Consider the following 17,234-nt stretch of genomic DNA (forward strand, 5'->3'; position numbering starts at 1 on the left):
AAATTATTACTTATTTTATGTAAAACTACTACTTTTAATAAAAAAAATGGTGACATTTTTCATATATAATTCACAATATTGAAAAATATTTTAGTTTTTCTTGTAAAATAGTGACCTTTTTCCAGTAAAATGATGACTTCTGTCATAAATTTGGCAAGTAAAATTCCAATTATTATTCTAATGTTGCCAAAATGTTAAAAATATCTTATAAAAGTGTGACTTTTGTTGAGTAAAATTACTTAGAATTCCTTTATATATATATATATATATAAAAAATTTATAAATTACAACTTTTTTCATAAAATTACCAAAATGTTAAGCTTTTCTTGTAAAAATTGTGAATGTTGTCTAGTAAAATTCCAACTCTTATTATAATATTGCACAAATGTTCCGTTTTTCTGGTAAAACTTTGACTTGCGTTGAGTAAAATTATGACTTTTATTATAACACTGCTCGAATTTCAAAGTTTTTCTTATGAAATTGTGACCTTTTTCTTGTGAAATTCCAACAAATTTTTCACTACAATCTTTTTTTAATATGTGCATAGTATGTATATATATTATTAATGTTATAAATACACATCTTTATCTCTCTAGAAAGGGCGGTCCTAAAGAGTTAGGCATTTTTCTCAAGTCTCAAGAAGGTAAGAAATACAAGAATGTGTGTGCGTGTGTGTGAGGTAAAAAGTTGAAAATGTTCCCACGAGAACTCTCCAACCGAGCGTTCGATTCAGGAAGTTGTGGCTTCGCCGTGCGTCTCCTCGCATCGCCGCGGCGTGTAAACCCCGGCGTTACGTTTACCGCACAGCCAATGGCTGGAGGCTTGGGCGTCACGCCACGTGTCAGGAAACCCCACAGGAAGCACAATCGGGGGCACAGAGAGGTCACAGAGAGGTCAACCGGGATGCTTCCGTCAACGTATTTCCACTCTCGCTGTAGCCTGATAACTGTCTGTAGACCACAACAACAACGCAGGGCTTTCGGTTATTTGGCGCTGCACCACTTCAACAAATACAACTGTAAAGACAAACTTCATTGCAAAATGCACTGTATCTAATAAAATAGAATAAAAATACATTTTTACGCAATAGTCCCGACTTTCCGTGTTGTCGCTGCCCACAGTCTCCTATCGGATAAAACTGTCTGGCTGAACCTGAGCAATTTATGCAAGAAACTGTTAGGAATGACAGCAAATTTCAATGCAAAACTTCAGTGTAAAATGGACTATTTTGAAGTTAGATAATGCATCTTGTACACAAAAACAAAACTGATTGCAGTGAAGATCTTCGTTGAAAATTTGAGTGTTTAAAAAAAAAAAAAAAAATGCAGGGTAACCTGTATCTTTAGAGATGTAGATGATGGGTAAAATCGCTTTGAGGCCTCCAGAGAAAAGCACTTTATAAATACAATTAAATTCACTTGCTTGTGACAAATAATTAGCATAACTCCCAACTGCAGTAAAGAACTTTAACGAAAAATGTACAGATTTGAACTGCAAAGCAGAACTTTAATACCAAGTTGTCCATTTTTCAAAAGACGGGTAAGCAAATTAGGGAAAACCCATCAAATTTGAATGGATGCAAAATGCAACGATGAACTTGACTGAAAAATGCACTGTTTTATAAAGCTGGGTAACACAACTTATACAAAAAACTGATTGAAAAGCCTGCAAGAACTTCAATGCAAAATTGACTATTTTTAAGTTGTGTCTTGTGCACAAAAACAAAACTAATCATGAAAGATTTTCATTAAAAAACGTGCTTGTGCAACAAAACTAAAAATGTTCCTGAAAACAACAGTACAGAACTTCAATGCAAAATGTACAGATTTTAACTGCAACACAGAACTTCACTCACAACTTGTCAATTTTTAATAGTTGGGCAAGCAAATCGTCTAATTTGAATTGGTGAAAAATAAAATTTTCGCATTTTATTGAAAAATGCACTCTTTTATATAGCTGGGTAACACAACTTTTAAAAAAAACTGATTGAAAATCCTGCAAGAACTGGAAGTTGTGTCTCGTGCACAAAAACAAAACTAATCACAAGAAAAATGTTCATTACAAAACGTACCGTTTTTTTTTATTATTTAAAAAAGCATGGTAACATGTTTGTGCAAAAAAAATGTATTTTTATTTTTTATTATAAAATAATGTTACTGAAAACAAACAACAGTACAGAATTTTAATGAAAAATGTACAGATTTGAACTGCAATGCAGAACTTCACTTACAACTTGTCAATTTTTAATAGTTGGGCAAGCAAATCGTCTAATTTGAATGGGTGAAAAATGCAATTTTCGCATTGTTTTTTGAAAAATGCACTGTTTTATATAGCTGGGTAACACAACTTTAAAAAAAAACTGATTGAAAATCCTGCAAGAACTGGAAGTTGTGTCTCGTGCACAAAAACAAAACTAATCACAAGAAAAATGTTCATTACAAAACGTACCGTTTTTTTTATTATTTAAAAAAGTATGGCAACATGTTTGTGCAAAAAAAAAATGTATTTTTATTTTTCTATTATAAAATAATGTTACTGAAAACAACAGTACAGAACTTCAATGAAAAATGTACAGATTTTAACTGCAACACAGAACTTTACTTACAAATATTCAATTTTTAATAGTTGGGCAAGCAAATTGTCTAATTTGAATGGGTGAAAAATAAAATTTTCGCATTTTATTGAAAAATGCAATCTTTTATATAGCTGGGTAACACAACTTGTACAAAAAACTGATTGAAAATCCTGCAAGAACTTGAAGTTGTGTCTCGTGCACAAAAACAAAACTAATCACAAGAAAAATGTTCATTACAAAACGGACCGTTTTTTTTTATTATTTAAAAAAAGCATGGTAACATGTTTGTGCAAAAAAAAATATATATTTTTATTTTTTTATTATAAAATAATGTTACTGAAAACAACAGTACAGAACTTCAATGCAAAATGTACAGATTTTAACTGCAACGCAGAACTTTACTTACAATTTGTCATTTTTTAATAGTTGGGCAAGCAAATCGTCTAATTTGAATGGGTGAAAAATAAAATTTTCGCATTTTATTGAAAAATGCAATCTTTTATATAGCTGGGTAACACAACTTAAAAATAAGGATTGAAAAGCCTGCAAGAACTTCAATGCAAAATTGACTATTTTTAGGTAATATCTTGTGCACAGAAACAAAACTAATCACAAGAAAAATGTTCATTACAAAACGTACCGTTTTTTTTTTATTATTTAAAAAAGCATGGTAACATGTTTGTGAAAAAAAAAAAAGTATTTTTATTTTTCTATTATAAAATTATGTTACTGAAAACAAGAGTACAGAACTTCAATGAAAAATGTACAGATTTTAACTGCAATGCAGAACTTTACTTACAACTTGTCAATTTTTAATAGCTGGGCAAGCAAATTGTCTAATTTGAATGGGTGAAAAATAAAATGTTCGCATTTTATTGAAAAATGCAATCTTTTATATAGCTGGGTAACACAACTTGTGCAAAAAACTGATTGAAAAGCCTGCAAGAACTGGAAGTTGTGTCTCGTGCACAAAAACAAAACTAATCACAAGAAAAATGTTCATTACAAAATGGACCGTTTTTTTTATTATTATTTAAAAAAGCATGGTAACATGTTTGTGCAAAAAAAAAAAAGTATTTTTATTTTTCTATTATAAAATAATGTTACTGAAAACAACAGTACAGAACTTCAATGAAAAATGTACAGATTTTAACTGCAACACAGAACTTTACTTACAAATATTAAATTTTTAATAGTTGGGCAAGCAAATTGTCTAATTTGAATGGGTGAAAAATAAAATTTTCGCATTTTATTGAAAAATGCAATCTTTTATATAGCTGGGTAACACAACTTGTACAAAAAACTGATTGAAAATCCTGCAAGAACTTGAAGTTGTGTCTCGTGCACAAAAACAAAACTAATCACAAGAAAAATGTTCATTACAAAACGGACCGTTTTTTTTTATTATTTAAAAAAAGCATGGTAACATGTTTGTGCAAAAAAATATATATATTTTTATTTTTTTATTATAAAATAATGTTACTGAAAACAACAGTACAGAACTTCAATGCAAAATGTACAGATTTTAACTGCAACGCAGAACTTTACTTACAATTTGTCATTTTTTAATAGTTGGGCAAGCAAATCGTCTAATTTGAATGGGTGAAAAATAAAATTTTCGCATTTTATTGAAAAATGCAATCTTTTAAATAGCTGGGTAACACAACTTAAAAATAAGGATTGAAAAGCCTGCAAGAACTTCAATGCAAAATTGACTATTTTTAGGTAATATCTTGTGCACAGAAACAAAACTAATCACAAGAAAAATGTTCATTACAAAACGTACCGTTTTTTTTTTTATTATTTAAAAAAGCATGGTAACACGTTTGTGAAAAAAAAAAAAAGTATTTTTATTTTTCTATTATAAAATAATGTTACTGAAAACAACAGTACAGAACTTCAATGAAAAATGTACAGATTTTAACTGCAATGCAGAACTTTACTTACAACTTGTCAATTTTTAATAGCTGGGCAAGCAAATTGTCTAATTTGAATGGGTGAAAAATAAAATGTTCGCATTTTATTGAAAAATGCAATCTTTTATATAGCTGGGTAACACAACTTGTGCAAAAAACTGATTGAAAATCCTGCAAGAACTGGAAGTTGTGTCTCGTGCACAAAAACAAAACTAATCACAAGAAAAATGTTCATTACAAAATGGACCGTTTTTTTTATTATTATTTAAAAAAGCATGGTAACATGTTTGTGCAAAAAAAAAAAGTATTTTTATTTTTCTATTATAAAATAATGTTACTGAAAACAACAGTACAGAACTTCAATGAAAAATGTACAGATTTTAACTGCAACACAGAACTTTACTTACAAATATTACATTTTTAATAGTTGGGCAAGCAAATTGTCTAATTTGAATGGGTGAAAAATAAAATTTTCGCATTTTATTGAAAAATGCAATCTTTTATATAGCTGGGTAACACAACTTGTACAAAAAACTGATTGAAAATCCTGCAAGAACTTGAAGTTGTGTCTCGTGCACAAAAACAAAACTAATCACAAGAAAAATGTTCATTACAAAACGGACCGTTTTTTTTTATTATTTAAAAAAAGCATGGTAACATGTTTGTGCAAAAAAATATATATATTTTTATTTTTTTATTATAAAATAATGTTACTGAAAACAACAGTACAGAACTTCAATGAAAAATGTACAGATTTTAACTGCAATGCAGAACTTTACTTACAACTTGTCAATTTTTAATAGCTGGGCAAGCAAATTGTCTAATTTGAATGGGTGAAAAATAAAATGTTCGCATTTTATTGAAAAATGCAATCTTTTATATAGCTGGGTAACACAACTTGTGCAAAAAACTGATTGAAAAGCCTGCAAGAACTGGAAGTTGTGTCTCGTGCACAAAAACAAAACTAATCACAAGAAAAATGTTCATTACAAAATGGACCGTTTTTTTTTTATTATTATTTAAAAAAGCATGGTAACATGTTTGTGCAAAAAAAAAAAAGTATTTTTATTTTTCTATTATAAAATAATGTTACTGAAAACAACAGTACAGAACTTCAATGAAAAATGTACAGATTTTAACTGCAACACAGAACTTTACTTACAAATATTAAATTTTTAATAGTTGGGCAAGCAAATTGTCTAATTTGAATGGGTGAAAAATAAAATTTTCGCATTTTATTGAAAAATGCAATCTTTTATATAGCTGGGTAACACAACTTGTACAAAAAACTGATTGAAAATCCTGCAAGAACTTGAAGTTGTGTCTCGTGCACAAAAACAAAACTAATCACAAGAAAAATGTTCATTACAAAACGGACCGTTTTTTTTTATTATTTAAAAAAAGCATGGTAACATGTTTGTGCAAAAAAATATATATATTTTTATTTTTTTATTATAAAATAATGTTACTGAAAACAACAGTACAGAACTTCAATGCAAAATGTACAGATTTTAACTGCAACGCAGAACTTTACTTACAATTTGTCATTTTTTAATAGTTGGGCAAGCAAATCGTCTAATTTGAATGGGTGAAAAATAAAATTTTCGCATTTTATTGAAAAATGCAATCTTTTAAATAGCTGGGTAACACAACTTAAAAATAAGGATTGAAAAGCCTGCAAGAACTTCAATGCAAAATTGACTATTTTTAGGTAATATCTTGTGCACAGAAACAAAACTAATCACAAGAAAAATGTTCATTACAAAACGTACCGTTTTTTTTTTTATTATTTAAAAAAGCATGGTAACATGTTTGTGAAAAAAAAAAAAAGTATTTTTATTTTTCTATTATAAAATAATGTTACTGAAAACAACAGTACAGAACTTCAATGAAAAATGTACAGATTTTAACTGCAATGCAGAACTTTACTTACAACTTGTCAATTTTTAATAGCTGGGCAAGCAAATTGTCTAATTTGAATGGGTGAAAAATAAAATGTTCGCATTTTATTGAAAAATGCAATCTTTTATATAGCTGGGTAACACAACTTGTGCAAAAAACTGATTGAAAAGCCTGCAAGAACTGGAAGTTGTGTCTCGTGCACAAAAACAAAACTAATCACAAGAAAAATGTTCATTACAAAATGGACCGTTTTTTTTATTATTATTTAAAAAAGCATGGTAACATATTTGTGCAAAAAAAAAAAGTATTTTTATTTTTCTATTATAAAATAATGTTACTGAAAACAACAGTACAGAACTTCAATGAAAAATGTACAGATTTTAACTGCAACACAGAACTTTACTTACAAATATTAAATTTTTAATAGTTGGGCAAGCAAATTGTCTAATTTGAATGGGTGAAAAATAAAATTTTCGCATTTTATTGAAAAATGCAATCTTTTATATAGCTGGGTAACACAACTTGTACAAAAAACTGATTGAAAATCCTGCAAGAACTTGAAGTTGTGTCTCGTGCACAAAAACAAAACTAATCACAAGAAAAATGTTCATTACAAAACGGACCGTTTTTTTTTATTATTTAAAAAAAGCATGGTAACATGTTTGTGCAAAAAAAAATATATATTTTTATTTTTTTATTATAAAATAATGTTACTGAAAACAACAGTACAGAACTTCAATGCAAAATGTACAGATTTTAACTGCAACGCAGAACTTTACTTACAATTTGTCATTTTTTAATAGTTGGGCAAGCAAATCGTCTAATTTGAATGGGTGAAAAATAAAATTTTCGCATTTTATTGAAAAATGCAATCTTTTATATAGCTGGGTAACACAACTTAAAAATAAGGATTGAAAAGCCTGCAAGAACTTCAATGCAAAATTGACTATTTTTAGGTAATATCTTGTGCACAGAAACAAAACTAATCACAAGAAAAATGTTCATTACAAAACGTACCGTTTTTTTTTTATTATTTAAAAAAGCATGGTAACATGTTTGTGAAAAAAAAAAAAGTATTTTTATTTTTCTATTATAAAATTATGTTACTGAAAACAAGAGTACAGAACTTCAATGAAAAATGTACAGATTTTAACTGCAATGCAGAACTTTACTTACAACTTGTCAATTTTTAATAGCTGGGCAAGCAAATTGTCTAATTTGAATGGGTGAAAAATAAAATGTTCGCATTTTATTGAAAAATGCAATCTTTTATATAGCTGGGTAACACAACTTGTGCAAAAAACTGATTGAAAAGCCTGCAAGAACTGGAAGTTGTGTCTCGTGCACAAAAACAAAACTAATCACAAGAAAAATGTTCATTACAAAATGGACCGTTTTTTTTATTATTATTTAAAAAAGCATGGTAACATGTTTGTGCAAAAAAAAAAAAGTATTTTTATTTTTCTATTATAAAATAATGTTACTGAAAACAACAGTACAGAACTTCAATGAAAAATGTACAGATTTTAACTGCAACACAGAACTTTACTTACAAATATTAAATTTTTAATAGTTGGGCAAGCAAATTGTCTAATTTGAATGGGTGAAAAATAAAATTTTCGCATTTTATTGAAAAATGCAATCTTTTATATAGCTGGGTAACACAACTTGTACAAAAAACTGATTGAAAATCCTGCAAGAACTTGAAGTTGTGTCTCGTGCACAAAAACAAAACTAATCACAAGAAAAATGTTCATTACAAAACGGACCGTTTTTTTTTATTATTTAAAAAAAGCATGGTAACATGTTTGTGCAAAAAAATATATATATTTTTATTTTTTTATTATAAAATAATGTTACTGAAAACAACAGTACAGAACTTCAATGCAAAATGTACAGATTTTAACTGCAACGCAGAACTTTACTTACAATTTGTCATTTTTTAATAGTTGGGCAAGCAAATCGTCTAATTTGAATGGGTGAAAAATAAAATTTTCGCATTTTATTGAAAAATGCAATCTTTTAAATAGCTGGGTAACACAACTTAAAAATAAGGATTGAAAAGCCTGCAAGAACTTCAATGCAAAATTGACTATTTTTAGGTAATATCTTGTGCACAGAAACAAAACTAATCACAAGAAAAATGTTCATTACAAAACGTACCGTTTTTTTTTTTATTATTTAAAAAAGCATGGTAACACGTTTGTGAAAAAAAAAAAAAGTATTTTTATTTTTCTATTATAAAATAATGTTACTGAAAACAACAGTACAGAACTTCAATGAAAAATGTACAGATTTTAACTGCAATGCAGAACTTTACTTACAACTTGTCAATTTTTAATAGCTGGGCAAGCAAATTGTCTAATTTGAATGGGTGAAAAATAAAATGTTCGCATTTTATTGAAAAATGCAATCTTTTATATAGCTGGGTAACACAACTTGTGCAAAAAACTGATTGAAAATCCTGCAAGAACTGGAAGTTGTGTCTCGTGCACAAAAACAAAACTAATCACAAGAAAAATGTTCATTACAAAATGGACCGTTTTTTTTATTATTATTTAAAAAAGCATGGTAACATGTTTGTGCAAAAAAAAAAAGTATTTTTATTTTTCTATTATAAAATAATGTTACTGAAAACAACAGTACAGAACTTCAATGAAAAATGTACAGATTTTAACTGCAACACAGAACTTTACTTACAAATATTACATTTTTAATAGTTGGGCAAGCAAATTGTCTAATTTGAATGGGTGAAAAATAAAATTTTCGCATTTTATTGAAAAATGCAATCTTTTATATAGCTGGGTAACACAACTTGTACAAAAAACTGATTGAAAATCCTGCAAGAACTTGAAGTTGTGTCTCGTGCACAAAAACAAAACTAATCACAAGAAAAATGTTCATTACAAAACGGACCGTTTTTTTTTATTATTTAAAAAAAGCATGGTAACATGTTTGTGCAAAAAAATATATATATTTTTATTTTTTTATTATAAAATAATGTTACTGAAAACAACAGTACAGAACTTCAATGAAAAATGTACAGATTTTAACTGCAATGCAGAACTTTACTTACAACTTGTCAATTTTTAATAGCTGGGCAAGCAAATTGTCTAATTTGAATGGGTGAAAAATAAAATGTTCGCATTTTATTGAAAAATGCAATCTTTTATATAGCTGGGTAACACAACTTGTGCAAAAAACTGATTGAAAAGCCTGCAAGAACTGGAAGTTGTGTCTCGTGCACAAAAACAAAACTAATCACAAGAAAAATGTTCATTACAAAATGGACCGTTTTTTTTTTATTATTATTTAAAAAAGCATGGTAACATGTTTGTGCAAAAAAAAAAAAGTATTTTTATTTTTCTATTATAAAATAATGTTACTGAAAACAACAGTACAGAACTTCAATGAAAAATGTACAGATTTTAACTGCAACACAGAACTTTACTTACAAATATTAAATTTTTAATAGTTGGGCAAGCAAATTGTCTAATTTGAATGGGTGAAAAATAAAATTTTCGCATTTTATTGAAAAATGCAATCTTTTATATAGCTGGGTAACACAACTTGTACAAAAAACTGATTGAAAATCCTGCAAGAACTTGAAGTTGTGTCTCGTGCACAAAAACAAAACTAATCACAAGAAAAATGTTCATTACAAAACGGACCGTTTTTTTTTATTATTTAAAAAAAGCATGGTAACATGTTTGTGCAAAAAAATATATATATTTTTATTTTTTTATTATAAAATAATGTTACTGAAAACAACAGTACAGAACTTCAATGCAAAATGTACAGATTTTAACTGCAACGCAGAACTTTACTTACAATTTGTCATTTTTTAATAGTTGGGCAAGCAAATCGTCTAATTTGAATGGGTGAAAAATAAAATTTTCGCATTTTATTGAAAAATGCAATCTTTTAAATAGCTGGGTAACACAACTTAAAAATAAGGATTGAAAAGCCTGCAAGAACTTCAATGCAAAATTGACTATTTTTAGGTAATATCTTGTGCACAGAAACAAAACTAATCACAAGAAAAATGTTCATTACAAAACGTACCGTTTTTTTTTTTATTATTTAAAAAAGCATGGTAACATGTTTGTGAAAAAAAAAAAAAGTATTTTTATTTTTCTATTATAAAATAATGTTACTGAAAACAACAGTACAGAACTTCAATGAAAAATGTACAGATTTTAACTGCAATGCAGAACTTTACTTACAACTTGTCAATTTTTAATAGCTGGGCAAGCAAATTGTCTAATTTGAATGGGTGAAAAATAAAATGTTCGCATTTTATTGAAAAATGCAATCTTTTATATAGCTGGGTAACACAACTTGTGCAAAAAACTGATTGAAAAGCCTGCAAGAACTGGAAGTTGTGTCTCGTGCACAAAAACAAAACTAATCACAAGAAAAATGTTCATTACAAAATGGACCGTTTTTTTTATTATTATTTAAAAAAGCATGGTAACATATTTGTGCAAAAAAAAAAAGTATTTTTATTTTTCTATTATAAAATAATGTTACTGAAAACAACAGTACAGAACTTCAATGAAAAATGTACAGATTTTAACTGCAACACAGAACTTTACTTACAAATATTAAATTTTTAATAGTTGGGCAAGCAAATTGTCTAATTTGAATGGGTGAAAAATAAAATTTTCGCATTTTATTGAAAAATGCAATCTTTTATATAGCTGGGTAACACAACTTGTACAAAAAACTGATTGAAAATCCTGCAAGAACTTGAAGTTGTGTCTCGTGCACAAAAACAAAACTAATCACAAGAAAAATGTTCATTACAAAACGGACCGTTTTTTTTTATTATTTAAAAAAAGCATGGTAACATGTTTGTGCAAAAAAATATATATATTTTTATTTTTTATTATAAAATAATGTTACTGAAAACAACAGTACAGAACTTCAATGAAAAATGTACAGATTTTAACTGCAATGCAGAACTTTACTTACAACTTGTCAATTTTTAATAGCTGGGCAAGCAAATTGTCTAATTTGAATGGGTGAAAAATAAAATGTTCGCATTTTATTGAAAAATGCAATCTTTTATATAGCTGGGTAACACAACTTGTGCAAAAAACTGATTGAAAAGCCTGCAAGAACTGGAAGTTGTGTCTCGTGCACAAAAACAAAACTAATCACAAGAAAAATGTTCATTACAAAATGGACCGTTTTTTTTATTATTATTTAAAAAAGCATGGTAACATGTTTGTGCAAAAAAAAAAAAGTATTTTTATTTTTTTATTATAAAATAATGTTACTGAAAACAACAGTACAGAACTTCAATGAAAAATGTACAGATTTTAACTGCAACACAGAACTTTACTTACAAATATTAAATTTTTAATAGTTGGGCAAGCAAATTGTCTAATTTGAATGGGTGAAAAATAAAATTTTCGCATTTTATTGAAAAATGCAATCTTTTATATAGCTGGGTAACACAACTTGTACAAAAAACTGATTGAAAATCCTGCAAGAACTTGAAGTTGTGTCTCGTGCACAAAAACAAAACTAATCACAAGAAAAATGTTCATTTCAAAACGGACCGTTTTTTTTTATTATTTAAAAAAAGCATGGTAACATGTTTGTGCAAAAAAATATATATATTTTTATTTTTTTATTATAAAATAATGTTACTGAAAACAACAGTACAGAACTTCAATGCAAAATGTACAGATTTTAACTGCAACGCAGAACTTTACTTACAATTTGTCATTTTTTAATAGTTGGGCAAGCAAATCGTCTAATTTGAATGGGTGAAAAATAAAATTTTCGCATTTTATTGAAAAATGCAATCTTTTATATAGCTGGGTAACACAACTTAAAAATAAGGATTGAAAAGCCTGCAAGAACTTCAATGCAAAATTGACTATTTTTAGGTAATATCTTGTGCACAGAAACAAAACTAATCACAAGAAAAATGTTCATTACAAAACGTACCGTTTTTTTTTTATTATTTAAAAAAGCATGGTAACATGTTTGTGAAAAAAAAAAAAGTATTTTTATTTTTCTATTATAAAATAATGTTACTGAAAACAACAGTAGAGAACTTCAATGAAAAATGTACAGATTTTAACTGCAATGCAGAACTTTACTTACAACTTGTCAATTTTTAATAGTTGGGCAAGCAAATCGTCTAATTTGAATGGGTGAAAAATGCAATTTTCGCATTGTTTTTTGAAAAATGCACTGTTTTATATAGCTGGGTAACACAACTTTTAAAAAAAACTGATTGAAAATCCTGCAAGAACTGGAAGTTGTGTCTCGTGCACGAAAACAAAACTAATCACAAGAAAAATGTTCATTACAAAACGTACCGTTTTTTTTTATTATTTAAAAAAGTATGGCAACATGTTTGTGCAAAAAAAAAATTTATTTTTATTTTTCTATTATAAAATAATGTTACTGAAAACAACAGTACAGAACTTCAATGCAAAATTTACAGATTTTAACTGCAACACAGAACTTCACTTACAACTTGTCAATTTTTAATAGTTGGGCAAGCAAATCGTCTAATTTGAATGGGTGAAAAATAAAATTTTCGCATTTTATTGAAAAATGCAATCTTTTATATAGCTGGGTAACACAACTTAAAAATAAGGATTGAAAAGCCTGCAAGAACTTCAATGCAAAATGGACTATTTTTAGGTAATATCTTGTGCACAAAAACAAAACTAATCACAAGAAAAATGTTCATTACAAAACGGACCGTTTTTTTTTATTATTTAAAAAAAGCATGGTAACATGTTTGTGCAAAAAAAAAAAATGTATTTTAATTTTTCTATTATAAAATAATGTTACTGAAAACAACAGTACAGAACTTCAATGAAAAATGTACAGATTTTAACTGCAACGCAGAAATTTACTTACAACTTGTCAATTTTTAATAGTTGGGCAAGCAAATCGTCTAATTTGAATGGGTGAAAAATAAAATTTTCGCATTTTATTGAAAAATGCACTCTTTTATAAAGCTGGGTAACACAACTTGAAAAAAAAATGATTGAAAATCCTGCAAGAACTTCAATGCAAAATTGACTATTTTTAGGTAATATCTTGTGCACAAAAACAAAACTAATCACAAGAAAAATGTTCATTACAAATGGACCGTTTTTTTTTTTTTTTAAAAAAGCATGGTAACATGTTTGTGCAAAAAAAAAAAAAGTATTTTTATTTTTCTATTATAAAATAATGTTACTAAAAACAACAGTACAGAACTTCAATGAAAAATGTACAGATTTTAACTGCAACACAGAACTTTACTTACAACTTGTCAATTTTTAATAGTTGGGCAAGCAAATTGTCTAATTTGAATGGGTGAAAAATACAATTTTCGCATTTTATTGAAAAATGCACTCTTTTATATAGCTGGGTAACACAACTTATACAAAAAAAAGATTGAAAAGCCTGCAAGAACTTCAATGCAAAATTGACTATTTTTAAGTTGTGTGTCGTGCACAAAAACAAAACTAATCACATGAAAAATTTTCCTTACAAAACGGACCGTTTTTTTTTATTATTTAAAAAAGCATGGTAACATGCTTGTGCAAAATTGTTTTCTTTTTTTTAGTATTATAAACTAATAATGTTCCTGAAAACAACAGTACAGAACTTCAATGCAAAATGTACAGATTTTAACTGCAATGCAGAACTTTACTTACAACTTGTCAATTTTTAATAGTTGGGCAAGCAAATTGTCTAATTTGAATGGGTGAAAAATAAAATTTTCGCATTTTATTGAAAAATGCACTCTTTTATATAGCTGGGTAACACAACTTGAAAAAAAAAAGATTGAAAAGCCTGCAAGAACTTCAATGCAAAATTGACTATTTTTAAGTAATGTCTTGTGCACAAAAACAAAACTAATCACAAGAATATTTTCCATTACAAAACAGACTGTTTTTTTTATTATTATTTAAAAAAGCATGTTAACATGCTTGTGCAACAAAAACTAATAATGTTCCTGAAAATAACAGTACAGAACTTCAATGAAAAATGTACAGATTTTAACTGCAACGCAGAACTTTACTTACAACTTGTCAATTTTTAATAGTTGGGCAAGCAAATTGTCTAATTTGAATGGGTGAAAAATGCAATTTTCGCATTTTATTGAAAAATGCACTCTTTTATATTTTATATTAAAAAAAATACAAACCCCGTTTCCATATGAGTTGGGAAATTGTGTTAGATGTAAATATAAACAGAATACAATGATTTGCAAATCCTTTTCAAGCCATATTCAGTTGAATATGCTACAAAGACAACATATTTGATGTTCAAACTCATAAAATTGATTTTTTTTTGCAAATAATAATCAACTTAGAATTTCATGGCTGCAACACGTGCAGAAGTAGTTGGGAAAGGGCTACATCACGTGTTACATCACCTTTTCTTTTAACAACACTCAATAAACGTTTGGGAACTGAGGAAAGTAATTGTTGAAGCTTTGAAAGTGGAATTCTTTACCATTCTTGTTTTATGTAGAGCTTCAGTCCTTCAACAGTCCGGGGTCTCCGCTGTCCTATTTTACGCTTCATAATGCGTCACACATTTTCCATGGGAGATAGATCTGGACTGCAGGCGGGCCAGGAAAGTACCCACACTCATTTTTTACAAAGCCACGCTGTTGTAACACTTGTCTTGCTGAAATAAGCAGGGGCGTCCATGATAACGTTGCTTGGATGACAACATTTGTTGCTCCAAAACCTGTATGGACCATTCAGCATTAATGGTGCCTTCACAGATGTGTAAGTTACCCATGCCTTGGGCACTAATGCACCCCCATACCATCACACATGCTGGCTTTTCAACATTGCGCCTATAACAATCCGGATGGTTATTTTCCTCTTTGTTCTAGAGGACACCACGTCCTCTGTTTCCAAATATAATTTGAAATGTGGACTCGTCAAATTACAGAACACTTTTCCACTTTGCATCAGTCCATCTTAGATGATCTCGGGCCCAGCGAAGCCAGCGGCATTCCTGGGTGTTGTTGATAAATGGCTTTGGCTTTGCATAGTAGAGTTTTAACTTGCACTTACAGATGTAGCGACCAACTGTAGTTACTGACAGTGGTTTTATGAAAGGTTCCTGAGCCCATGTGGGGATGTCCTTTACACACTGATGTCGGTATTTGATGCAATACCCCCTGAGGGATCAAAAGTCCACAATAGCATCACTTACATGCAGTGATTTCTCCAGATTCTCTGAAATTTTTTGATGATTTTACGGACCGTAGATGGTAAAATCCCTAAATTCCTTGCAATAGCTCGTTGAGAAATGTTGTTCTAAAACATTGTTTACAAATTGGTGACCCTCGCCCCATCCTTGTTTGTGAATTACTTTGCATTTCATGGAAGCTGCTTTTATAGCCAATCATGGCACCCACCTGTTCCCAATTAGCCTGCACACCTGTGGGATGTTCCAAATAAGTGTTTGATGAGCATTCCTCAACTTTATCAGTATTTATTGCCACCTTTCCCAACTCCTTTATCACGTGTTGCTGGCTTTAAATTCGTAAGTTAATGTTTATTTTCAACAACAAAAAAATGTTTATGAGTTTGAACATATATATCCTTAGCGCTGCTTTCGATACCGTCGATCATAATATTTTATTAGAGCGTATCAAAATACGAATTGGTATTTCAGACTCAGCCCTGTCATGGTTTAACTCTTATCTTACTGATAGGATGCAGTGCGTCTCCTATAACAGTGTGACCTCGGACTATGTTAAGGTAACGTGTGGAGTTCCCCAGGGTTCGGTCCTTGGCCCTGTACTCTTCAGCATCTACATGCTGCCGCTAGGTGACGTCATACGCAAATACGGTATTAGCTTTACCTGTTATACTGATGACACCCAACTCTACATGCCCCTAAAGCTGACCAACACGCCGGATTGTAGTCAGTTGGAGGCGTGTCTTAATGAAATTAAACAATGGATGTCCGCTAACTTTTTGCAACTTAATGCCAAAAAAACGGAAATGCTGATTATCGGTCCTGCTAGACACCGACCTCTATTTAATAATACAACTTTAACATTTGACAACCAAATAATAAAACAAGGTGACTCTGTAAAAAATCTGGGTATTATCTTCGACCCAACTCTCTCCTTTGAGTCACACATTAAAAGCGTTACTAAAACGGCCTTCTTTCATCTCCGTAATATCGCTAAAATTCGCTCCATTTTGTCCACTAAAGACGCCGAGATCATTATCCATGCGTTTGTTACGTCTCGTCTCGATTACTGTAACGTATTATTTTCGGGTCTCCCAATGTCTAGCATTAAAAGATTACAGTTGGTACAAAATGCGGCTGCTAGACTTTTGACAAGAACAAGAAAGTTTGATCATATTACGCCTGTACTGGCTCACCTGCACTGGCTTCCTGTGCACTTAAGATGTGACTTTAAGGTTTTACTACTTACGTATAAAATACTACACGGTCTAGCTCCAGCCTATCTTGCCGATTGTATTGTACCGTATGTCCCGGCAAGAAATCTGCGTTCAAAAGACTCCGGCTTATTAGTGATTCCTAGAGCTCAAAAAAAGTCTGCGGGCTATAGAGCGTTTTCCGTTCGGGCTCCAGTACTCTGGAATGCCCTCCCGGTAACAGTTCGAGATGCTACCTCAGTAGAAGCATTTAAGTCTCATCTTAAAACTCATCTGTATACTCTAGCCTTTAAATAGACCTCCTTTTTAGACCAGTTGATCTGCCGCTTCTTTTCTTTCTCCTATGTCCCCCCCTCCCTTGTGGAGGGGGTCCGGTCCGATGACCATGGATGAAGTACTGACTGTCCAGAGTCGAGACCCAGGATGGACCGC

General features: G+C 29.7%; 1 protein-coding gene across 1 annotated transcript in view; it reads right to left on the reverse strand.

The window, feature by feature from the left end:
- Positions 1-502: 502 nt before the first annotated feature.
- epas1a (endothelial PAS domain protein 1a) overlaps positions 503-17,234 on the reverse strand; it is a 27,782-nt gene continuing 11,050 nt past the window's right edge. The window contains 1 exon segment of the mRNA XM_061907496.1: positions 503-950. Coding sequence (XP_061763480.1) covers positions 884-950 — 67 coding nt within the window. The 3' untranslated portion in view covers positions 503-883.

This window comes from Nerophis ophidion, linkage group LG08 (genome assembly GCF_033978795.1).
Source record: "Nerophis ophidion isolate RoL-2023_Sa linkage group LG08, RoL_Noph_v1.0, whole genome shotgun sequence".
In the NCBI taxonomy this organism is placed as follows: Eukaryota; Metazoa; Chordata; class Actinopteri; order Syngnathiformes; family Syngnathidae; genus Nerophis; species Nerophis ophidion.